This window comes from Terrapene carolina, unplaced genomic scaffold, assembly GCF_002925995.2.
Source record: "Terrapene carolina triunguis isolate 2854851 unplaced genomic scaffold, T_m_triunguis-2.0 Scaffold96, whole genome shotgun sequence".
Lineage (NCBI taxonomy): Eukaryota > Metazoa > Chordata > Testudines > Emydidae > Terrapene > Terrapene triunguis.
This window is the reverse complement of record NW_020664447.1, coordinates 53,489,995-53,514,508: the sequence shown is the minus strand read 5'-3', so window position 1 is coordinate 53,514,508 and position 24,514 is coordinate 53,489,995. Positions and strand designations below refer to the sequence as shown.

The window sequence follows — 24,514 nt, the reverse complement described above, 5'->3', positions numbered from 1 at the left end:
ACCATTTCCCCCTTTTTTCCTTAAATCCAGGTTGATATTGGAGGTGGATTAAAACCCCCTGGATACTATGTACAGAGATCGTGTGGACTTTTCACAGCACCATTCCCACAAGATAGTGATGAACTTGAAAGAATAACCAAACTCTTTCATTTCCTTGGAATTTTCTTGGCTAAATGCATTCAGGATAACAGACTGGTGGATTTGCCCATTTCTAAACCTTTCTTTAAACTCATGTGTATGGGTGACATTAAAAGTAATATGAGTAAATTGATCTATGAGTCTCGGGGTGATAGAGACTTGCACTGCACTGAAAGTCAGTCGGAGGCTTCAACAGAAGAGGGACATGATTCACTGTCAGTAGGAAGTTTTGAAGAAGACTCCAAGTCAGAATTTATCCTTGATCCACCGAAACCTAAACCCCCGGCTTGGTTTAATGGAATTTTAACATGGGAGGACTTTGAATTAGTAAACCCACATAGAGCCAGATTTTTAAAAGATATTAAAGACCTTGCAGTTAAAAGACGTCAAATTTTAAGTAACAAAGGTCTTTCAGAAGATGAAAAGAACACAAAACTACAGGAATTAATGCTGAAGAACCCATCAGGTTCCGGGCCTTCACTTAGCATAGAGGATTTAGGGTAAGAGATTTCATTTTTATATTTATACATACATTTATTCATACAGTTCTGCTTAGTGGAATTACTAATATCCATATGTAATTCATAAAATACAAATTTCAGTTTCATTTCTGAAGACTCAGTGATACTTTTATTTAAAAGTAGTGGTGCTATCACAAGTTTTCTGGCAAAACCCAGGTTGGTTAATTACATTCTGTATCCTTAAAATTCTTGCATAGTGGCAGCTTGAAAATGTTTTTTCATTCTCATATTAAATGATTGCTGTGCACCATGCATTGTTTGCTATGTGGACCCTCAGAGTAGGCTGCATTTCATTATTGGATGAAATCATAACTTTGTTCAGATACAGTTTGTGAAGCCCTTTACTAAGAAAATAAAACAGTAAATATTCTGTTTCATCTCAAGCATATTTGTGATGTATTTTAGAAACATCCTTTACATGGCATTAACTGGTAATACCGTTGTTGTTTTGTTGTTGTTTAAAAACTTTAAACCCAGTATATGCTGTTTATATTTATTTTTTTCTTTTGGAACCCAGACTCCACTGGGTTTACACTAGTTCTCTATGATTACAAATTAGCATGGCAGCTCTGTGTGTGAAAGCAGAGTCCACAACTAGGGCCGGCTCTGGCTTTTTTGCCGACCGAGGCAAAAAAGCCCCCCCCCCCCCCGCGCAATCCCCAACCGGCCGGGGGGAGGGCGGCCAGAGCACCGGGAGGAGGGCGGAGAGCCCGGCTGCGAGCCCGGCCGGGGCTCTCTGCTCTCCCTGGCGGCCAGAGTGTCGGGGGGAGGGCGGCGAGCCCGGCCGGGCTCTCTACTCTCCCCGACCGGCCGGAGCGCGGGGGGAGGGCGGCAAGCCCAGTCGTGGCCCCGCTCTCGGGCCGGAGCACCCCGCCGCGCCGCCCCCCTCCAGGCGCCGCCCCAAGCACATGCTTGGTAGGCTGGTGCCTGGAGCCAGCCCTGTCCACAACAGTGACAAACAAGAGTCTGGAGATCTGTAGAATTTTTCTGTATTATCAGTCCATTAAGGTTCCAGTCCTGCCACAGGCGTGACACATGCAAATCCCTGCACTGTCACATATTCCCATTGACTTCAGAGATGTTGCATGAATACAAAGGGGTCCATCCATGCTGAGCCTGTTGCAGGATCAAGGCCTAAATGTCTAGTAACTTCAGTGGCTTCATGCTACCGCTGATATTATCCCTGGAAATATTGAGAATGTTTGTTCCTGGTATGATTTTAAACTAAAAGATGACCTACTAAAAAAGGTTTCAAAATTTAATTATAAAGATATTTTATGTTTAACTGTTTGAAACTTTAGACACTTGTCAAAGCAGAGTGGAAAAAGTGGACTATATGTGTAAATACACAAATCCATTGGAAAAAAATCTGTTTTATTATGTAGTCTATTGCATTGCTTTCTAATATGGTGTCAGCGTTCACATTCTTATATAAAATGATCCACAAGCTGTTTTCATAGTAGTAAGATGAGATGCTATCCTTTTTTAGATACAAATCTAATATTTTCTGCAAAAGCAGTCACTGATTTGAATAATCTATTAAAACCTGTCCTTATTTTGCAGTCTGAATTTCCAGTTCTGCCCATCATCCAGAGTATATGGTTTTACAGCTGTGGATCTCAAGCCAAATGGTGAAGATGAGGTTAGAAAACAAATCCCCTTATGGGATTTTAACAATATGCCATCTCAGCAATCATGTTTAATGCAATATTGACTCTTTTTTATATCATGTATATTTTCTTTATAGATGGTAACTATTGATAATGCAGAGGAGTATGTGGAGCTAATGTTTGACTTCTGCATGCAGACTGGCATACAGAAACAGATGGATGCATTTAGAGGTAACTTAACCATAGCAGATTATGTGCACATTTAGCTGGACACATTGGCATTCAGGATCTCCTGATTTAATACAGTGGTATAGAATGTCACGCAAAACCACGGTTTTAAAAACAAACTGCATATGGCAGAAAAATAATTATGGTTCCTAACAACTACTAACGTTAATATGTGTAGAAAATGGAAATAAATTATGGAGCTATACCTATCTCATAGAGCTGGAAGGGACCCCGAAGGGTCATCGAGTCCAGCCCCCTGCCTTCACTAGCAGGACCAAGTACTGATTTTTGCCTCAGATCCCTAAGTGGCCCCCTCAAGGTTTGAACTCTCAACCCTGGGGTTTAGCAGGCCAATGCTCAAACCACTGAGTTATCCCTCCCCCCGACACATTTTAAACTCACTGACATTTAGTATTGTGGTGCATGCTATTGCTAGCAAATAGTTATATACACACAAATCCCAATTCTAAACCAAGCACCAACTAGTTTAAAAGACTAGATGATTTGCTCAATTTAACCCAAACACTCATTTTTAAAAAATAAAAATGAGAGTTAAGGCATAGTAAACAGTTGATGCACACAGGCTGACTATAGTGTTGACCAGTAAAGCTGCTGCCATTACTAACATTTGCTTTAAGTATAGTAATCCTATTTCTTCATTTGACTTAGCTAAAGAACCATAGTTTAAAAATATTAGTTCTAGTTTAATGATTAAAATGTTTAAAAGCTGAAATTATTTTGGATGCATTCTTGTGACTAGATTTTTTTACTTGTATCTTTATAAATTAAGATGGTTTCAATCGAGTCTTCCCAATGGAGAAGCTGAGTTCCTTCAGCCATGAGGAAGTTCAGATGATTCTTTGTGGAAATCAGTCACCATCTTGGGCAGCTGAGGATATCATCAACTACACAGAACCTAAACTTGGCTACACACGAGATAGGTGCCTATTAGTCTAACCTTGTTTTTAACATCACTTAAGAAATATGTGTAATGATAACATCCATATATTCCTTACACGAAGATTCCAAATTGGAGGGACTGCTGATCAGCGTGAAGACTATGTGGCACAAACACATGGCAGTGGATGTAATCTTTGTATTTCTCCAATAGATAGTCTTAATTCTGGATGAGGAGTTTGAGGTGGTGGTGGTGAAAAAACAGAAAAATGAGATTGACATTCAAAAGAGTAGGTTAATAGAACCTCAATGTTAACTTCTTGCCACAGAAACTTTTAGAGATAACATTAATTTGGTTTTATTTTTACTTACATGGTGTTTAAATTGTAATTCATTTGGGAATTATTCTGGAATCAATTTTTATTTCTATTAAGGAAGGCTGCTAGAAAGAACCCATGCAGTTTTGTGAGCTCCCACAGCTGGTTTTGCAGCAGTAGAATACAAATTAATTTTTCTTAGGTATATTGGTGTTATAGTACTGAAGATGCTGTGTAGCAGGGGTCTTCTGTGTACCCATTCTGTTTGCAAGTATGAGCATATGCTGGCTGATGCACTGCTAATGCATTGTCAGGGTGCAGTTCATTAACTCTATCATTGATATAAAGGTGGGAGTGTCTCTTTGTTTGTAGGGAACCAGGGTTTAAAACAGTGGTGTCTGTAGGGAAAGCATGGGGGAGAAATTTTAGGCTGAGGCTTATGTTTTAATAGTTGTTTGAGTTACCAATTAAGTGAAAACACAGGAAATGGGTATGTTTGAACACTGAAGGTTGAATTCTCAGTTACACAAATGCCCCTTTGCACCACTCTGGTGGTGTGAAATGATTTTAAAGGGCCCTTCATGTAACTGAGACGAGGCCCAGTATGTGTGGATTCTGTTAAGAACAGGCTTGGAACTCTACCCAGCTACCAATTCACACACAAGGAATAAATGGAGATCTTTTAATTCCGTCTCCAGTAGTAACATGGGGAATTGATATGTCCCTCTGTAGGTTTTGCCATGTAACATCTGGCAAAGAAATTTTTAAAAATATAATTTTCATCTTTTTCTTTCTTAAATGCTTTCTTCTTAATTCAGTAATGAACTGGCGTGAATATTTTAAACAAACAGTTGCCCTTTAAGTTTGTGTAAAGATGTTGATTTTAATGTCTCAAGTTACAAAATTCTCTTTCCTTCATCACAAACATTTTGTTGATGTTCATATATTTTTAATTTTTTTTTTTTTTTAGTCCTGGATTCCTTCGATTTGTGAGAGTTTTGTGTGGTATGTCTTCGGATGAAAGAAAAGCATTTCTCCAGTTCACTACTGGCTGTTCAACACTCCCACCAGGAGGACTGGCTAACCTACACCCCCGGCTCACTGTTGTGCGCAAGGTATAGGCTCTTCAGGGTACCTCTCAACTTTAAGCTTTTTGCTTACAAAAAAACTACATCTGCCACATAAATAAATGTTAACCTTACATCAACACTCACTATTTTCTGTCAGCCTTTCAATGCCAAACTCCACTCCAGCTCTTCTCTGACTTTGTACTCTCATATATATTCTCATAAAAAGGAATTAAGGAAATGTGTATGTAAACTAAGTACACTTCAATCTCTCCTAGCCTTTTTCTGGTTGATACACCCATCCTTTGGCATCTCACTGTTTTATGTAGGAAGTAGAGCTGGGTGGGAAGCAGTTTTCCCATCTTGTGAAAATTTTCAGAGATTTCAAAAATTTTCCCTTTTTACATTGGGGCAAAACTGAAACCTTTTGAAATTTTTCATCAGAATTGAGAGAGAGACCAAGCGTGCGCACCATCCCAGAATATCCAGTAGCCCAGTGGGTGAGGAAATCACCCGATATGTGGGACACTCAGGTTCAAGTCCTTGCTCTTGCCGGATTTAAAGTAGGAACTTGAACCTGGATTTCTCACATCCCAGATGTGTATTCTAATCTTGGGCTGTTTGGTATTCTGGGGTGGGTTCCTCTCTCTCTCTCTCTCTGGGTTTGACTACACATTTCTGGACCTGGGAAACCTTTCCGAAGAGAGTTACACTGAAACGGATACGTTTCTGCAAAAAGTTTCAATTGTGGCAATTTGGAATTTGCCAAAAACAACAACAGAAATCTGTGAAAAAATTCCCAGCCAACTCTAGCATGAAGTAGATTTGTAAATTCAACAGAGGAGAAAGGACCTATGTATTTTTATCATATATGTATAATACAATAAACTATAGCAGTACATAAATAATATTCATCTTCCCTATTCTCAGGTTGATGCTACAGATGCAAGTTATCCATCTGTGAATACCTGTGTGCATTACCTTAAATTGCCTGAGTATTCCTCTGAGGAGATTATGAGGGAGCGCCTGCTAGCTGCTACTATGGAAAAAGGCTTTCATCTCAATTGAATTGCTCTGTGCAACATGGGACATGAGAAACTGTCTATGATATTAGTGAAGCCTCTTGTGTTTGTGTGCAGAAAATATGATCTCCACGCTGTGCTCTGATGAGACTTACCTTTTTTCCACCTGTGAGGCTTTAGGAACACATGGAAAAAGTTTGTTAGCTGCTAATGACAAAACAAATCCCTGTAACTACACAGCCAGCAAGTAAATGGCACAGAACACTGTGTGATGCTTCAAGGGCTTGCACGACTGGAAATTAAGGTGGTTCTCTTTGACTGTTCCAAAGAGCAGATCTTCAGATTTTCAGTGTTCACTGATATCAATTTCTAAGTGTATTTGTGTAAAGTTTGTCATTTAATACCTTGTACACTACAGTTGCCATCACTGATCCCTGTTTTGCTGGCTTTAAACTAACTGGTCAAAAACTTGCTTCCTTAAATCTTAGAGTTAATGGGCATCACAAGCTTTTTCTTTCTTTCTTTTTAATGGTGCCTGCACTATTGGAGTATTCTAGTGTTGTTTTTTCTTTTTGGGGGGGGAGGGGGGGTTGTTTGTTTTTTGCATATAATCATGCACAACTTTTTTTTTCCTTTCAACTGGGAATATATTTTGATTTCTTAAATGCCCTGCTATAAAGATCAAATCCTTAAGTGTGTTAGTGCAGCTCAACAATAAAGCTATTAAAAAAACAAAACAAAACACTGGTTTCTGGTGCAAGGCACACTTAAAGCAAGTTTTACTTTTGGTTGTACTTTCCTTGTATATTATAAACATTTATTTAACTTGTTGCAGTTTGAAATTTAAAAAAATTTCCAATGTGTATGCTCAACAATAATCATTAAAATGTTTGCAGCGTACAAAAATGTCTCCTCTGACTATTTCTCTCATACTCCTCAAATATGAGTACATAGACTAGATATCTTTATTTTGATTTGGTCAACTGTAAGTGTTCTGAAAGCATTACTTTTGAAGAAATTTGGCTTATTTTTCTAAGTTTAAGAAAATTAGAAATTGGGGTATAAGAGCAAATAAGTGACCTGTTCATTAGCTTGTCTGTTGGCTAAGCCAGGGCGTTCAGAGTTTCGCAGTGTAGCTTTCTGAGAACTAGCTTGGCAGATACCGAAGACACTGTGCAGCACTACAGCTGTTTTTCAGACACGATATGAATGATACTAAGTTTGCATATTGCATCAGAGTGAATGACTGTACCCCACAACATGCAATTGATTAAAGTTTTTTGAGGGAGCAATGGCTGTCTTGATTGAACTATGTATTGTAATTTTTTTGTGGTGGTCAGTGACTGCTTATAAAGATGAAGTAAATAAGATGTTACTACACTTTTACCAGAAGTGTCTTGAAACAATCAATAGCTTATAAGAAAAATGCATATTTTTCAGTCCCCTCCATGTAGCAGTCTTCAGCATGGGGTGTTTCCCATCTCCAGGTCAACTGCAGACAGACCAGATCTGTGCTCTGAGCCTGGGCTTGGGACTGCCTCTCAAAAAGAACCCCCCAGAATTCTAGGCCTCCAACCAGCACACATGCAGACTCTAGGACTCCCTTTTGGAGAAGAGCTTTCCCAGGATTTTTAAGAGGTTTTTTTTGTTTTTGTTTTTACTATTTCCTCATTGGTTTAGAGGGCTTCTTCCTCAAACCTAACGAGGAGACTAACAAATTTATTACCAAGTGTGAGGTCAGTCTAATGAGACATTCATTTAATAGCAGGATACCAATGGAGGAAAAATAACTTTTGAAGTGGTAATGAGAGTGGCCCATTTCAGACAGTTGACAAGAAGGTGTGAGTAACAGTAGGGGGAAATTAGTATTGGGGAAATTAGGTTTAGGTTTTGTAATGACCCAACCACTTCCAGTCTTTATTTAGGTCTAATCTGATGGTGTCCAGTTTGCAAATTAATTCCAGTTATGCAGTCAGGTCCAGAAAGACAATTTTTTTAAGGAGGGTGTGAAGAACAACCCCTCTCCTTCCCCCGCCTTTCCTCTCAGAAATGACAGACAGACAGCAGACCACAGGAACCCAGCTCCCAGCTGGCGTGTGGGCAAGTTCCATGCCAAGATGGTTGAGCAGGCCCCACTGTTGTACTGAGGCAGTTCAGCAGGCCTCCTGGAAGCTCCTTTCACCAAGTCCAGGGCAAAAATCAGTGGCATGGAGACAGGAGTAAGTAAGTAAGGGTCAGACTGCCTGACAGGGAGGGTGCTAGAATGAAAATTTTATAAAGCTGATTGTACTTTTACCATAACCAAATGGATGTCTGGTGTAAGAACCAATGGGACCTACCTTAAATATGATAGTCTAAAAGGGAATGAAGATGGATAGTTTAAATATGGAGGTTTTCACCGCTCAATACCAGTCTGAACCTAGTTTACAGTAGCAGGTGATTAGAAAATGAAAGTAATTACCAATTGAGTTCTTTAGTGACTTTTGTGAAAGATGACAGACAGTTGTCCATGTCACAGTATTTCACTTAAAGATCAGTCATTGAGCTCTCTTCTACTGCTCCTAAAGATTTTTAGATTAGTTTGGGTACATTTGGTCGGTATTAGGAAACTTACAGATCTGAGGCACCTCTTCTGTAGATTTTACTCAAGACTTGGACAAGCAGTGAATATACTGCAAAAAACACCTAATGGTATGCTGAGGGTTGGGGGAAGAAAAGCTGTGGTGATTGTGATCCCATTACTAACAATTTTGTGGGCTTCCCCAGCTGGCAGTTGTGAAAGAATACTGATATTACAAACAAGAAATTGATGTGAAAAGGAGAACCTTTATTTTCAAGTTTATAAGCAAAATACTAAAACATTACACTAAGAAAATTAAACTACTAAAGTAGCAACTTCCTTTTGAGTATGATAAAGAACAATTAACCTTTTATTAACATAACAGAATTAAGTGTCCAAATCGTTTAGTTACAATTTCCATAGTATTCAGTAACCTTTATTACAGCCATCACTGTAGTATTTGAGTGAACACAAACTTTACACTCGGTTCTATACAAAAGCATATAGGATAAACCTGTCCTTGTGAAGACTGGACCTAGTAGAAGATTGGTCATATCGGTACAGAAGTTAAAGAGCTTAAGATACATACTTATGAAAACAAATTTGAATGATAATATGGTATAAAGTATTAAAGCAAGAACTGAAACAACTTGGAATTATACTAATATTTTCTAATTCATCTTCTCCATCTCTATAGCCCTTTTTTTTTGGAATGAATGAGGTGAGGCCTGGTCCATACATAAAACTTAAGTTGCCCTAGCTACATCACTCAGGGCTGTGAAAAATATCATACCCTGTGCAATATAGTTAAGTCTAAACTTCAGTGTAGACACAACTAGGTCCCGCCTCTCAAGTAGGTGGATTTACTACTGCAGCTGAAAAACCCTTTCGGTTGCTGTAGTAAATGTCTACAGTACAACAGCGTAGCTACAGCTGTGCTGCTGTAGCGCTTGTAATGTAATGTATAGCCACAGACATACAAGGCTTCATGAATATTTTTCCCCTAACAGAATTACAAATACTAAAACAAAATGGCTACTTTTTAGAAAGACAAGTGCTGTGTCAACTGACATTTGCCTCTTTGAAAAAGTTCCTGTTGGTCCCTCCCCCTCCCAATTTTTACCTTTACATTGACATGGCATATTTTGTTCAGGGGTTGGAGGAGAAAGAAAGAGGGAATATGCATTAGATTTCTTTGCTTCAATATGTTCCAGCAAGTTGAAAATACTGCAAGATTTCACCTTAGGAAGTCTCAGAAAATAGCTGTAGGGATGTTGTGGGGTTTTCAGAATACATTCCTTTGTAAAATACATTCCTCAGTAGGCTTGTTTCTTTCTAGCTTTCTGCCATTTTGTCAAGAACAAATAGAGGTGCAAGAATTCTATTCTTGTTGGTTTCCACGATGCAGCCATTTAACACCATTTCATCCAAAATTATGTGCACTCTATCCAAGTTGAACATTATCTAGGAACATTTCAAGTTAAGTAATTTTTATTTACAAGTATTGAACAGTGAAGACTCATTCAGAGGAAAATCTTACCTGCCTTTGTCTTAAGCATTTCATGTTCTCAACCCTCTTCTCTGATTAAAACTTACAAGTGTGGGTATTTGTAAATTTGCACCTTGAGATTAGGTTAAATTTATTTTAGTAGCAATAATACCCATGTCAGACGTAATGTGTTTCACCTTTTTATTGTGTTAGTCACATGTCGAAGTGTCAGTGGGAACCGATAACTGCAGTTGTCTCTCTGTATTAGAGAAGATGAGGCACAGACAGCGTAACTTAATTTGAACAATTACTATCTGGACAAAGTTTTTAGTATAGGCTTGTCTGAGTTCACTGCCAGTTGATGGATTTTACGGAAAGAATAGTTTCTGCTTACCATAGATACAAAATGCAATCAGTAAGATACCACAAACTTGAATGTGACTATGAATAATGCTAAGGATATGTCTACATTGCACCTGGGAGAGTGCCTCCCAGCTAGTGCAGACAGACACACTAGCTGTTCTTGAGTTACCATAGCGGTTGCAGTGTGGATGTTGCAGTATGGGTGGCGGCCCAGGCTAGCCATCTGAATACATAACGTCCACGTGGCTAGTTTGTGTGCTAGTAGAACTAGCGCAGGAGGGCTGCCCGGGCTGGGAGACATGCTCTCAGCTGCAGTGGAGACAGACCCTAAAAGCACATCTATGTACACTGCATTTCCGTTAAACAAGATAATTCTTAGTCTGTTCACGTCTGACTGATACCAGCATTTTCAAGGCTGACCATTTTGGTGTTTTTTCCCCCCCTCCCTAACATCACTTATTTGGTGTAATGGAAAAATCAAGTTTCAAACTTGTCTAGTTTTATAAGCTGATATGCTAATAGTCTATTGTAATTTACACAGAGGATAGCTAAGAGTGATTTCATTAATTTACACTCCTTTGTTAAGGAATAGAATTTAATAAAGGTTTCATTTTTAAAATGATTTTAAATGTACTTAGCGCCTTCAAGATTTGCCTAGTGAAATGAGGCAGCTGAAAGGCAAAAATCTAAAGCTATACAAATGTGTGTCCTTTTGCGCTATATGAAACTCCTCCATTAACGTATCTTAACTGCTTTGGCAAATAAATGACAAGTTTTATACCAGCAAAAATATGTTCTATACACACTAGTATTCATTGAACAAATGTGATGTGGGAAAAGTGGGGCTAAGTAAAACATGTCCTGCTTTTCCTATTTATCTCTATTCTATTAAATAGAAATTGACATAAAAAACGACTAGGTATCATGGCTGTCTTCCTGATTCAGTACAATCTACAGGGGAAGAAGTTAAACCTCTCTTCTGCCTTGTCCCCACCTGTTGCTGCTTTTCAGTCTTTCCCTCTGCTCTACAGATCAATCATAGTTTCAGCTTCACTCCTTGTAGTTCTTGGCTGTATGTTGGAGATTCTGTTTATTGCAGTGGAGCCAGAAAGAAACTTCACATTCCAATTTGCAAACACATTTTTCAACAGTTTGGAGATGGTGGGGTTTGTTTTTTTGGTTTTTTGGACCTTCACTACTGCCTCCCAGAACTTGCTTGCCACGAATGTTATTTGATAGTATGGCATGAGCTCAGAAAGACAGATGGTCAGATTTTGTTCTATTACTCTGCATTCACGCTAGTGGAACTCCACTGTCAGAGTACTCGTTAGGCCCAAGTTTTCAAAGCTACTTTGGGTATGTCTATACTAAAAATGCTACAGCAGCACAGCTGTAGTGCTTCAGTGTAGACACTCGACAGTGATTGGAGGAATTCTGCTGCTGCTGAAGTTAATTCACCTCCCCTAGAGGCAGTAGCGAGGGCGATGGAAGAATTCTTCTGTCAACCTGGCACTGCTTACACTGGGGATTAGATTGGCATAGTGACGTCTCTCAGGGGTGTGGATTTTTCACACCCCCACAGCGATGTAGCTATGCCTATGTCCAGTGTGGACCAGGAGAGCGTGGATCAGCATTCATGTCACACTCCCCGACAGTACCAGTTCCACGCCGGGGAAGCTAATGATCCAAGCAGACAAAATTTGGTGATGAATCCTGGTTATGTGCCACCTGAGGCATGTTGCGCATATGCTAAGAAATATAGACCAGCCCTAAGTAACTTAGGTCTTGCAGTGTGAGTGGAGCAATGCTTACACGTCTTTAAAATCTGGGCATCTGCATTTACTTTAGCCTATGCAGCTTGCAGGCTACAGGCGTTGTAGTTGGCTCTCCATATTATACTTTTCAAACACATCTCACTATCTTGCAAGGAATATTTTAGTGTGGATACAGTTACAGCATGAGTACAATAATTTGAGAATTTATGGAAAATAGAATTAGCTATTAAGTTCCCATTCACCATCACTACTGTGATGCAATGCTGTACGTGTAGGAAGGAGGGCCTGTTAAATTCAGATATTAATCTACAGAGCTTTCATGAATAGTCCTAAAATGCCACTACAAGCTTTTTTAATTTTAGCTTTGTACCAAAGCCAGGCCATTTACACTGTCCGATAGAACTCTCATGGGAAAAGCCCATCCAATCTTTCTAAAATAGCACGACCCACACACACAGATCCTAGATCCTAAAATTTAACGGGGAAAAAATCCCAAGTGAAACCAGGTACAGGAAGGAGAACTCTCACTCTCTAGACCAGTTTCCCTGGATTACCCTCCCTGAAAAAGAGTGAGATCAGTGATTAATTTCTGAAAGTGTTTATATATCACCTGAGAAAAGTATCCATCCGTTTCCCAAACCCCAGGTGCCTTGTAGCAGTTCACTCACAGATAGCATATCATTAAAGAAGAATGCCACTTTTAAGTTTCAGGAGCATTTCAGCTTGTTTCAAAATTAATGGCATTGACTTTCCCTTTTAAGTTATCATTTTTAAAAACCTAAAACATACTTAATGGCTAGAGGCTCATTTTTGTTACAGGGAGTGAAGTGGTGTCACATCTTTCCACCTGTAACATGCTAGCCCCTCCCTGGCAACATTCCACAGCTACTCAGCCCTCATTCCGACAGCAGCTATCTCACCTGTAGCCTGAATTTGGCTAGCAGTTACCATTCCAGAGAGATTGCACACCTTGATTCTGGTAAGTCTCCAACCTTCCTTTGCAATTCTCCCCACCTCCTTTTCCCAGGCTGCTCTTGGCAAACATTCAGCTTTAGACAATGAGCAATCTTGGCTCATTTCTCCTTTCCTGCAAGTCTCACGATGCCCGTTCTCTGCTGTTACATCCTTCTGTGTACACACTTAGACATTTCATTCTGATTATACCCAGGCCACTGTGGGGACATCTGTCCATCATCTTCCTAGTTCTTCTACACCAGCTGCCCCCCTCCTGCTTGGCAAGAAACCCACACCACAGGGTGTAAATCATCCAACCTGTGGATGAATCCTGCGTGGAGAGTAGAAGAAAGTAAATCTACCAGATCAACTAGTGTGGGGAAAGGCTGGGCAAGGTGTGTACTTTGACATCTAAATCCAGCTTAGGCTTTACTAAAGGGCCACTTCCAGTGAGGTTCCTGATCTATTGCACATAAAGAAGGTCTGTGTAAAAGCCTTGTATTATTAAGATTGCAGCTATGCAGTCAAAGACTTAAAAAACCTGGGGGGAAGGGGAAATTTTGTTAATTTGAACATATAAGTAAAGCGCTCTGATTTCAATGGAAGTTAGGAGCCTAAATACCTTTGGGGATCTGGGCCATAATGTGCTGATCTGAAACACTCATAATAAGTGATAGGTCGGTATATGTGCTGAGCTCCATGTACCCTAGCCTGCAGGGGTGGCGAGTTGTATGGGCCCGTGGTTCCTGGCTTCCAGCAAATTCAGGCCCCTGGGGGCCCGGCTCCACCAATGTTTGGGGCTGGGTCTCTCCCCCAGCCTCGCCTGTCACCCCTGCACGGCTCCCCCAGAGCATCCCCCAGCCCTACCTGCTGCCTCCGCTCGCCCCCTCCCCCGAGCGTCGCTGCCTGCCCTGGGCAGCGGATGGCTGTGCTCCCTCACTGGTTGCTGCTGGCAACAAGGGAGTGGCACTGGGGGCAGGCTCAGGAAGCTGCTGCGCCTGTCGGGGGAGGAGGTGCATGGCAGCCCCACCTTCCCGTGGCAGGTGACTCTGAGGGGGGGGGGGGGTGCTTATCCTGGCTGGACCTCCTGAGCAGCAGCTTGGGGGGGCTTGGGTGAGTGTCGTGCTGGGGAGGGCTCCCCCGGAGCTCGCTGCTGCCGGCAAGGAGAGGGCTGGGGGGAGTTCTCCTTGGCCCAGCCCTGGGGCAGCCTGCCTGCTGCACCCCAAATTCCTCATCCCTGGCCCAGCCCTGCACCCCCATCCTCTGTCCCAGCCCAGAGCTTGCACCCAGCACCCCCCAACCCTCCTGCACCCCGTCCCAGCCCAGAGCCCGCACCCAGGACCTAAACTCCCCCAGAAATCCCACATCCCTCCCGTGCCCAGAGCCTGCACCCCAAGCCCCCTCCCACACCCCCTCCCAGAGCCTTAGGCAGGGGTGTGTGTGTGGCGGGGGGGAGGGGTTGGGACTTGGACCTGTTCTGGGCACCACCGAAAATTATACAAATTTGTTGTCCCTGCTAGCCTGCATGTTGAAGAAAAGGCCATTCCAAGTATATAGATACATATTCAGGTTGGTCTCTAGGGGCTATACAGGGTGTGACTTGGAGAGCTGCCCCTACAGAGGAGCTACTATCTTCCTTTCTTCTTTGTGTACCTGGCATAAGCCCTATTAGTAAAACTGCACATAAATTAATCCCTTGTAAAAGTTACCTTGCAATAGTGGCACTTTCTAATCCTATTCATGAGTACTTATGGCACACATACTAAAATGAGGTAAGTACAATAAGTTATCTTGCTTTCCCTCTGCCCTCCTATCACTTTACCATGCAGCAACAGTGAAATAAGCAGATATGCTCGCCATCTGGCTTTGAATTCTGGCGCATCAAGATGCGGGTGCAAATGTACATATCAAAGAGAATATTTTCTCCTTCACAAGGTGGCACCATTTAAAGTATCGGAGGGTTTTCTTTGATTTGACGGTAGGGGAATGGGTACATGTGGTCTAAATTGGCAATGAGGAGGAGCCAGCACCTTATGAGCAACCAGCTCTCCCAGGAACACTAGCAAGTGATCTGCAGACCACAGCTTGGGTGCTTAGGCGATAGACAATTTGCCTTTAAGTAACTGATGTACAACATAGATTTCCTTCATGGCCATTCATTTTCAACCACAGGTTAGATTCACAAGGGGGACTGAAGCACCTAATTGCCACTTTAGGTGCTTAAGTCTAACATTTAGGCACCACTGACACTCTCAAAACCCCAAATTCAAGTCCCTGCCCTATATCAGGCAGAGTGGGCATTTGATCCCTGGTCTCCACATCCTGGGTGAGTGCCCTAAACCACTGGGCTAAAGGTGGTTGTTGGTGGGGAGGGAGACTCCTGCTCCTCAGCTTTTCTTGACAAATGGCTGACCTGACCTAAGCACCTAACTCCAGGAGAGGGTTCCTGGCTCTGAATCCCAAGTGGAGGGAGGTGCCTCCTTCCAGCCCAGACTTCCGTACCTACGCCCAGCTCCACAGGCTCCTAACTTACACTGATTTCAAAAGAAGTTAGGTGCCTAATCACCTCTGTGAATCTGGCCTCTAACTCCTTTTGAGTGGCACCACCACACCACATTTCCTACTGGCTAGCTTAGGTATCTCCCTGCTCAATGTGTTGGCTTTTGTGGATCCCATTCTTAGCTGCCTAACTCCCCAGGCATTGTTCAGGGAGTCTGGTCACCTAACTCAGGATTGCAAATTCCATTAGGCGCCAAGGTACTTAAATGTTAGACATTGAAGTGCCCAAGTCCTCCTGGTGAATCCCACCCCTTCAAACATCTCACTACTTGACTTTATCATTACTAATGATCACTCTTATTAAGTAACTTATGTACTATCTACTGGCATAGAAATTTCAGTCACTGACATTTCCGCCTCAGGAGGCTATCTTAAAATCTGCTATTAAGAGACTGACTGTACTTGTAAATTCCAGAACATTTGTCTCATCCTGATGTTGGAGCACTAACTGTTGGCTCCTCCTCTGATCATACATTCTGGATGGAGGGTTGAAAACTGACTGATCACAGTCAGTCACCTGTGAAAGTCTGCTGGGAGAGCCTTTAGCTGGTTCAACACATCATGGTCCTGGAGAGGGCTTCTCTCTTATTGTGATAATTATTTGAAATGAATCCTATTAGGTTTCCATTTTATCCAATTCTTTTACAGTGTAAATTGAAGTATATACTTATAAACATTGAGCCTAAACTATTCATTGAACCAACACTGTAACATTATAATTTTCCTCCTGATTACTTAAAATTGCCCAAACTTAAAGTTTGAAACTGCTACTTTAGTGGACATTAAAGTGTCTGACGGATTCACTTGGGAGATTCCCTATATCAATGTTTTTCAGTTGTCCAGAAATAAATAGTAGGCTAATCACAATGGGACTCAATGATTTTCTTAACTCAGGATATTGGTCTCCAGACTCTTGGTTCTCTGGGGATCCAGACAGAAACCTGAACATAAACACCTGTTTTTTTCACAGGCTAATATCTGGTTCAGAATAAACCTTGTTTTGTCAATTTAAACTGTAGAAAACCAACTTTTCTTAATTTTAACAACTCCTACACATAACAGCATCTAGTCTACACAAAACTGCTGTGATAACCCTTTCAATTGTCACTTTCTTAATCTTTGTAGTGACTCATCACAGCCAGAAAGTGGCTCCTACGCCATCTAAACTGCAGCTGTTTAAGAGCTTAATAAAATTCGACCCACTTAAGCTCTGGTTCTGTGTATAAAAAATCAGGGCTATTAAAACACTAAACAGAAACATTTCATTATTAATGGTATTAACACTGTTGTCCATTTAAATGGTCCATCAGCACATCTAGTAGAAGTTGTTTTAAAAATGTATTTAAAATACAGTTCTGAAAATATCATGATCTTTGCTTTGTGTGGATTCTTAATTATGTGCAGAATAACTAATTCCCATACTAAAAGCGGAAACTTGTCTCAACCATTATCTAGCCTCTTTACATATAAAAGCTGCTCTCAAAACAAATGACTACTCAGAATTTAATAAAATAAAGTGGTTGTCTAAAATATCACCCTTTAATTGACTAGTGTCATCAGTTTTCATTGTTGCTATGTGCAATATGTTTAAAGCTGTGATCTTGCAATCACTTACTTACCCAAAACTTTAGGCACATGAGTAATCTCATGGAAATCAGTAATTGGGTTACTCGTGCTTAAAGTTAAGCAGGCACACACACAAATGTTTTCAGGAATGTGGCCTTGGAGAATATATTAAAACATTAATTTGATGAAAAATGCTGGTAAAAATATGACTAAATATATGTTCATACAGCCTCTTACTTGTCTTATTTTAAATTTGGTAGCAAAAGCTTGGATCCAGCCCTTTTGCTTTTAATGAAAGTTACGCTGACTTTTCCTGTTAAGTTTACATTATTAAAAATAACACTTTTGGGGCAGTAAACAATGTAAACCTTAGCATTAACTTGGAAGGTTCTTCTTCTTTCACATAGTTTTTTTGGACTAGAGTAAAGCATATATTGCTCCTTGTAGGAGAAACAGCAGGATTTTTCCATCCATTCCCTTACAGTAGTTGATTGGTTAACAGGCGGGAGGGTAGATTTGTGTGACACATAGAGGCTTTTAGTTGGGACCAGGAATTAAGTTTTCTCTTGCACTATATTATCTCTACAGAGACTTGAAAACTGGAGTTATTGCTTGTGTTCAGATTGGAGGATAGTGGTTTCCTGTGGATTGTTGCACATCTTGGTTTAGCTGGGATTGCTGTAATATCTTAGTTGGGTACTCTGAATAGTATTAGTATTTAATTATGGTTTTGCTAATTTATTGGGAATTTTTTTGCACTTAGTTTGGGTTTTCTTGGCCCTTGACCCCTTTTCTCAAAGATTTAGAGTGGGTTTGAGAGCAGTTGGGGCTAAAAAACAGCAGGGTAAATGGGTATAGACAGGCTGTAGAATCTGGCTCCGATACAAAATGCATGCTTCCATCAAGGCCGATTTCCCTGGATGAGGGTTACATCTAAGGAACTGCAACTTGCCTAATTTCAGACTGGGGTAGTCTTTTGTAGGTTGTGGGGCTTTTGCAATATTTAAGAATAATCACAAGTACTAAATTGGATTACTTAATTCTTTGCCCCAAATTTAAGTTGTTAAAACTGCAGCAAGAGCTGTAAGATGCAAATAAAGTCCACATCTGTATGTTTCTTGGGGCCTGATGAGTGGCAGCAGCAGTCTTACCTTAGTGTGCTACTGTTCCCGTTGTTATATACAGGGCCGGCTCCAGGCACCAGGCACCGAAGCTGGTGCTTGGGGCGGCACCTGGAGGGGGGCGGCAGCGCGGCGCTCCCGCCGCCGGGGAGAGCGGGGCCACAGCAGGGCTCGCCTCCCTCTCCCGGGCCCGCCGGGGGGAGAGCGGCGAGCCCCGGCCGCGGCTCGCCGCCGGGCGCCCGGCCCCGGCGGGGGGAGAGCCGAGCCCCCGCCGGGGCTCGCCGCTCTCCTCCCAGGGCTCCGGCCGCCCTCCCCCTCGGCGCCCTGCCCCCGGCCGCCGGGGGGAGAGCGGAGCTCGCTGCCCTCCCCCCGGGGCTCCGGCGGCCGGAGGCTTTTTCGCCTGGGGCGGCGAAAAAGCCAGAGCCAGCCCTGGTTATATAAAATGGGCAGTCTGACAGCGTTAATATTGCGGATGGAAACTTCACTTTGCTTTTCCTGAATTTTTGTTTTAAATGTGTAACCTTAATGTATCTTTAATGTATGCTTTACATTTTAATATGATCATTTATCAGGATTTTCCGGCATTTACTAATAATGTGCTTTTGCAATATAGGGTAATGGAGCTGGAGCACTTGGCACCTTAAGGCAGCCCCTGGAGTTCTACACTGCAGATTGGTGCTGCCCTCATCTTTCATATGTAGCTATATATAGATTGCTTGCAGTTAGGGACTCAGTCAAACAATGTCTTCAATGGAAGGTGTGGGTACTTAGCACCTCACAGAAGGGAGAGCTCTTGGTGAATTATATATTTGGAATACGTGGTAATCACCATTCTGATTATTTTTCTTTGCAATTTTAAAATATTTGTTGGATCATGTTATCTTCAGTTCTTATCTTGTTTTCAACATTAAGTAGACACGATCACTTTTAAAAACCAAATTCATGTGGATTTGTATACATCAGTGTTACCATAGGGGCAGGAAATCATCACAGGCTCTAGCCAGATGCCCAGTGTACTAACACATGATATATCTTGCATATGCATTTGCTGCTACAGACATTCACATTGTATTTTTTCATCAGGTATTTTGAATGAAACTGGAGTAAGCTCAGGCTATTTGGCAACAGAAATGATTCGTTCCCAGGCCATGACGGTTAGTTTACATGCTACAAATAGCATTTTGATGGAATAGTTTGCACTGCAATAACACCTAAAGGCGCTTGTAGTCCAAATGTTACACTGTTCTCTGTCTATTTATCTGCTATTCAAACTGCTATCAAAAATAGATACAAATCTGAATGGTTCACATCACCACCACCACCACTTATATAGGCACATGTTCACACTTCACTCAGCATACTGAGGAACTGGCTTTTAGTTTTTTCTCTACCCTCTAGCCCACAAAAGGTTCTTCCTTTCTCTAAATGAGACAGGAATTTTTTAGTTTGTAAGGAAAATGTTTTAAAATAAAATTGCTCTCCCTCCAAAAAGAGTGTACTGGTGTACTATAAAATTAAAGATAAGAGGCCTAATACATAAGTGGAGATACACCAGGCAAGAATTTGGCCCAATAGTTGTACTAGCAAGATTTGAGAACCTTTTCTTAAGTCAATATTATCAAATAAGATAATTTATATGCTCCCTAAATTCCATAAACCCCCATTCAAATTTCCAGGCAAGTCTATTAGGCTGGTTTACAATTGGAAATTTGAACCATTGCTGAAAATGATTTTCTCATGGGGTCTCTCTGACAAAGAGGTGAATGGGTTTAAGGGCTAGCATAGGCTCTCAGCACACTGAAACAGTATTGAAAATCATCATTTTCAGTCTACACCAGAGTTCCCCTAAAGTGTGTAACCACACACCCTGTTGTCAAGTAATGCATGCAGCAGGTTGCCAGGTGTGTGTCTCTCAGCCACTAACTGTGTCAACAGTGTGTGTGTATGTGTATGTGTATAAATCTGATTGATCTTATCCATGCATTAGTTAGCAAATTCCTCATAGTGTGAAAATTCTGACAAAAGGCAATTAGGATTCACAGGGATGTCACCACCCTAAATGATTTCAAGTTCAAATTTGGATAAATACATATACAAAATACAGCCATACTGGGGCATAAGTAGCCATTTGTATGTACAATTACCCAGATTGTACGCTTAGTCCCCAACTCAGCAAAGCACTTACGCACGTAATTAAGTCCATCCCTCTTCAACAAAGCACTTAAATAAGCACATGTTTAAGTACATACAAAAATGTAAGTGCACAATTGTCTGTGGACCTCAAGACTCCCATTATGAAAACAGGACCCCATAAGGCAGACATTTCATCCGCCACTCTTTGGTTTCAATTTGGGGGAACTCTCCTGGTTAATTTATGTTCCATGAATGCAACACAGACAGTGTACTATTTTTTTTTTAATGCTACTAGATGGACAAGAGAGTTCCAGTGCCGTCTGTTCCCTATCTTATGTGTAGATGTACATGCTTTTAAGAAGTTATGGGGGGAAAACTACATATGATGCCTTTTCCTGCATCAGTAAAGAAGTGTAAGAACAAATAGATGAAAAATAACAAAAATGTTTCTATATTTTAGCTATATATTACTCCTTGAATAAGGCATCGAAGTAACATTATTCTGAGTATTTGAGTGTAGGGTGGTTAAGTGTGTACAAAGACATTTCAATCATTGCTGCTGTCATGACCGATACCCAAGATTCCCCATCAAGGGCATACTCTTGTTCCCATTGATGGCAACAGCAAAACTCCCACTGACTTCCATAGAAGCAGGATTATAGTCCATGTTTAATCCTGTAATAATGGGAACCTTTTTCTACAGTGGCTGAAGGCACTACTGTGATGTTAACTTTCTTTGTTATTGGCAAGGTATTTAAATTTACAAAAAATGGTGAAACAAAAAAGCAAACCAAAAAATAACCCATCATCACACTTCTCTGTATCCAAACATGATTATACAGTTCTTCTTTGTAACTAAGCCCTCCATCTCATTTAACAAGTTACCTTCAGAAAAAAATTGCTCCACACCAGCATTGTCTTTATATTGCTACTGAGATTTTAAATAGAAGGTTCCTCATTAGCAGCAGCCTCTGCCGCCACTGCTGCCAGACCCCAGGAGAGTGCTACTTACTCTAACTGCAGTATTCATTTGTTAAATCATAACCTGGTACTGCTTTATCTTGAATGTCTGCCAAGTAGTACTACAAGGCAGTAAGAACAGGAATACAGAAAATGACAAATGGATTGGTGATGATACTGGAAAGGATACATCTAATTCACTCTGGAAGAAAAAAGATAGGTGGGTATTAGTTTTAGTCAGATGATAATGTGAATTATCGTTCACCTCATGGTCATTAAGCATTACATACCACTTCTCCTTTGGATGAAAAAGGAAAGGCCTGTCAGAGCACAGATATAAACTTCCAGGACAGCTTGATTTTCTGTGGTGGTTTGTGCAGGTCCATGCTCAGTTATATCATGCTCATTAATGTGGGATCTGAGTGCTTGTAATGTATTATCCTAGCCTCCATGACAAGTTAAGATTCTTCAGAATTTAATTTTTTATTGAAAAATTGAACTTCAAAGAATTATGGTTGCCAAGCAATAAAACTTTCTGAACATATGACACTATGCAGTGCTGTCTTACTGAGTCTTAAGAAAGACAGCCTGAGACAATAACTGAGCGTAGGGTTGTGGATGCAGCTGTGCTCCTGAGTCCCAGCAAAATGCTCTGTTCCAAGCAGTGGAGCTCTGCTGTGTCATCTGTTCCCTCCTTGTTTTCTCAGTGATTAAAATTCTGCCATACAAGGGTGGAACTTCCCGGAAGAGAGATGAAGTTGCCACTGGGCTTCCTTATCCCTGGTTCAGGGTCCAATATTCTACCCTTGATTTTTATGCAAAAGTCCACTGACATAGTGAAAAAGTTGCTGTGGATTGAGGATATCATATGGCAGAAACTCATAGCTCTGGTTTATGGACCCTAAAGAGAACCATAATTCAGCCCACTCCACTGAACGAGTTCAACATCCCCATTTAAAAAGTTTTTGTATATCACAAAAATCAAACTTCGGGTGACTGATCAATTCAGTTTATACTTAAGATTTTTTTTTAAAAAAAAGGTCACTGGGCACCAAGAGGCACAGATTCCAAACAGTGCGCTTGGTTATATTTGTGTAGCTACCATCAAAATCAAGGGGAGTCCCAGAGTCAAATCCCATAGGTAGCTTTGAAAACCTGCTCCTGATTCTGTGAATGTTTTCTCTGGTACAGAAGCATAAGGTCTGATAGCTAAATTTAAGAATAGAAATTCCATGAGATAAAAATAGCACATGCAAGAATGTTTAAAACTCGCAAACCTAAAATATAAAGATGACAAAATGTCCCTCTAGAGCAAGACAGATGTTCTTTTCTTTCCCACTGCTTTTTTTGCTTTGTTTTTCTCTTTGTGTTGTCATCATCACAACTTAGAGTTCTGCTACAATTATGTAAACAACGAGGAGTCTGTTGGCACCTTAAAGACTAACAGATTTATTTGGGCATAAGCTTTCGTGGGTAAAAAACCCACTTCTTCAGATCTAGAATTGGGTTTTTTACCCACGAAGGCTTATGGAAGAAGTGGGGTTTTTACCCACGAAAGCTTATGCCCAAATAAATCTGTTAGTCTTTAAGGTGCAACCGGACTCCTTGTTGTTTTTGTGGATACAGACTAACACAGCTACCCCTCTGATACTAGAATTATGTAAATACTCAACATTAATTTAGTACAGATTTATTCCCTTGGCTCTGTGGTTTCCACCAGAACCTCTGTCTGGAATTATAGGCCTCTTATTCAGTGGCCTGCTATTTATTCTATGTATTATATGTTATTAAAAATAGAACTATGGTATGTGATTTCTCTAACCCACCCCTCTTTTCAGTTCTCCAAGTTTTAAAGCCCAACTGCTTTGAATAATACAGGTTCTGTAGCATGATGCAAGCAGTAAATTGCTAATAATTATCAGCTTTTTTAGCCTATATATACACGTACAAGAAATGGATGTGCAGCATCTGTTAAAGTTGGTAGATTCACAAGGTACTAGAGTATATTTGTGCTAAGGCAGACAGACTTTTACTATGTTAATACTGCCTCTACTTTCATTCACAGCTGAAACCATTAAAACTTAGGAAAAAGCTGGCAGCAGACTTAGAGCAATTAGACAAAGAAAATGCTAGTAAATTCTGCTACACATGAGAAATCAAATTCCATTCCTGGTACGAGTGCTAAGGTTGTGACTGCAATTGTAGCAATGAGTTTCCAACCTCAATGCATTAGAGAACTGGGGCACACTGTAGTGGCCAATCTTCTATTAGCCTGAGCATGGTTAGTTGGGAATTTTACTCCTAACACCATTTGACCCATATTGTAAAGGTGATAGATTCAGGCAAGGTTATCTTCTGAGTCAACAAATTTACACATGGAGTAGCTTTAAGATCAGCTCTGCCGGCCTAAGTCTGCTGTAGAAAATGTTTGCATTATTATTGGGAAATCAAAGTTATAAACCTGATCTTTAGTATGTACAGTTATCGATGGCACACCATGGAGTCGATGGACTCGAGAAGGAATTGCACCCACCCTCTTTTGCCAGAGGAAGGATAACTTTTAGGGTATGTCTACAATTAAAAAAAAATAAAATAAAATAACCTGTGTTAGCAGGTTAAAATAGCAGTAAAGACATGGCAACTCAGCTTTTAACTCTATTTAGAAGCTCGAGTTCAAATCTATTTGGCAGGCTGAACGTGAGCTTCAAAGCTGAGTTGCCATGTCTTTACTACCCTTAGCTAATCCATGTTAAGAACACTTTTTTCCAGTGTAGATACACCCTTACACAGAGCCTTTGAGCCACTCATGCTGGGGAAAGGGTAGGATATCCAACCAAATTAAAAAACCATGTTGAAACTGTTAAAATACATCTTTATCTAAATTTGTTTCTAACATGATTTGTCCATCCTGTGTGGACAGGACCAAACAGTGTCAGAACTATGTAAAACAACATGTGTTTTAGTCTATGATCACAGTGGGTGGCCAAACTGGAACCATATCAGAACTTGATTCCCAGACTCTGACTGTATCGATGCAATACCTTTTCTCTTAAAAATTCCCACTGCTGCATTGCTACCAATGGTAGCAATAGTGGGAGTGCCAGTATAGATTGGCAGTTGGTGTTTCAATGAGTGCTTTGTCCAACCCTGCTCCGAGTGGGAGGGTACATTAGTGCTTTCTTCACTTCTAGCACCATTGGAGCTTATCTGTGGGTGGCAATGGTGGGAAATTTT

At 40.8% G+C, this 24,514-nt stretch overlaps 2 protein-coding genes across 11 annotated transcripts in view; one reads left to right on the top strand and one right to left on the bottom strand.

The window, feature by feature from the left end:
- Positions 1-7,041, top strand: part of HECTD1 (HECT domain E3 ubiquitin protein ligase 1) — a 93,662-nt gene extending 86,621 nt beyond the window's left edge. For 4 of the 5 annotated variants that reach the window (XM_029911538.1, XM_029911535.1, XM_029911536.1 and 1 more), the window contains exons 36-41: positions 31-638; positions 2,223-2,301; positions 2,407-2,500; positions 3,288-3,438; positions 4,682-4,826; positions 5,709-7,040. In XM_029911538.1, the coding sequence (XP_029767398.1) occupies positions 31-638; positions 2,223-2,301; positions 2,407-2,500; positions 3,288-3,438; positions 4,682-4,826; positions 5,709-5,846 (1,215 nt within the window). In that variant the 3' untranslated portion in view covers positions 5,847-7,040. Of the gene's footprint in view, positions 1-30; positions 639-2,222; positions 2,302-2,406; positions 2,501-3,287; positions 3,439-4,681; positions 4,827-5,708 lie in introns of all 5 variants that reach the window. The other variant, XM_029911537.1, reaches the window with a different exon arrangement.
- A 2,286-nt stretch (positions 7,042-9,327) lies between these two features.
- The window catches only part of AP4S1 (adaptor related protein complex 4 subunit sigma 1), a 41,377-nt gene continuing 26,190 nt past the window's right edge, over positions 9,328-24,514 (bottom strand). For all 6 annotated transcript variants that reach the window (XM_024196055.3, XM_024196051.3, XM_024196056.3 and 3 more), the window contains 2 exons: positions 21,471-21,482; positions 9,328-9,824 (listed from right to left, as the gene is read on the bottom strand). In XM_024196055.3, the coding sequence (XP_024051823.2) occupies positions 9,696-9,824; positions 21,471-21,482 (141 nt within the window). In that variant the 3' untranslated portion in view covers positions 9,328-9,695. The remainder of the gene's footprint in view (positions 9,825-21,470; positions 21,483-24,514) is intronic.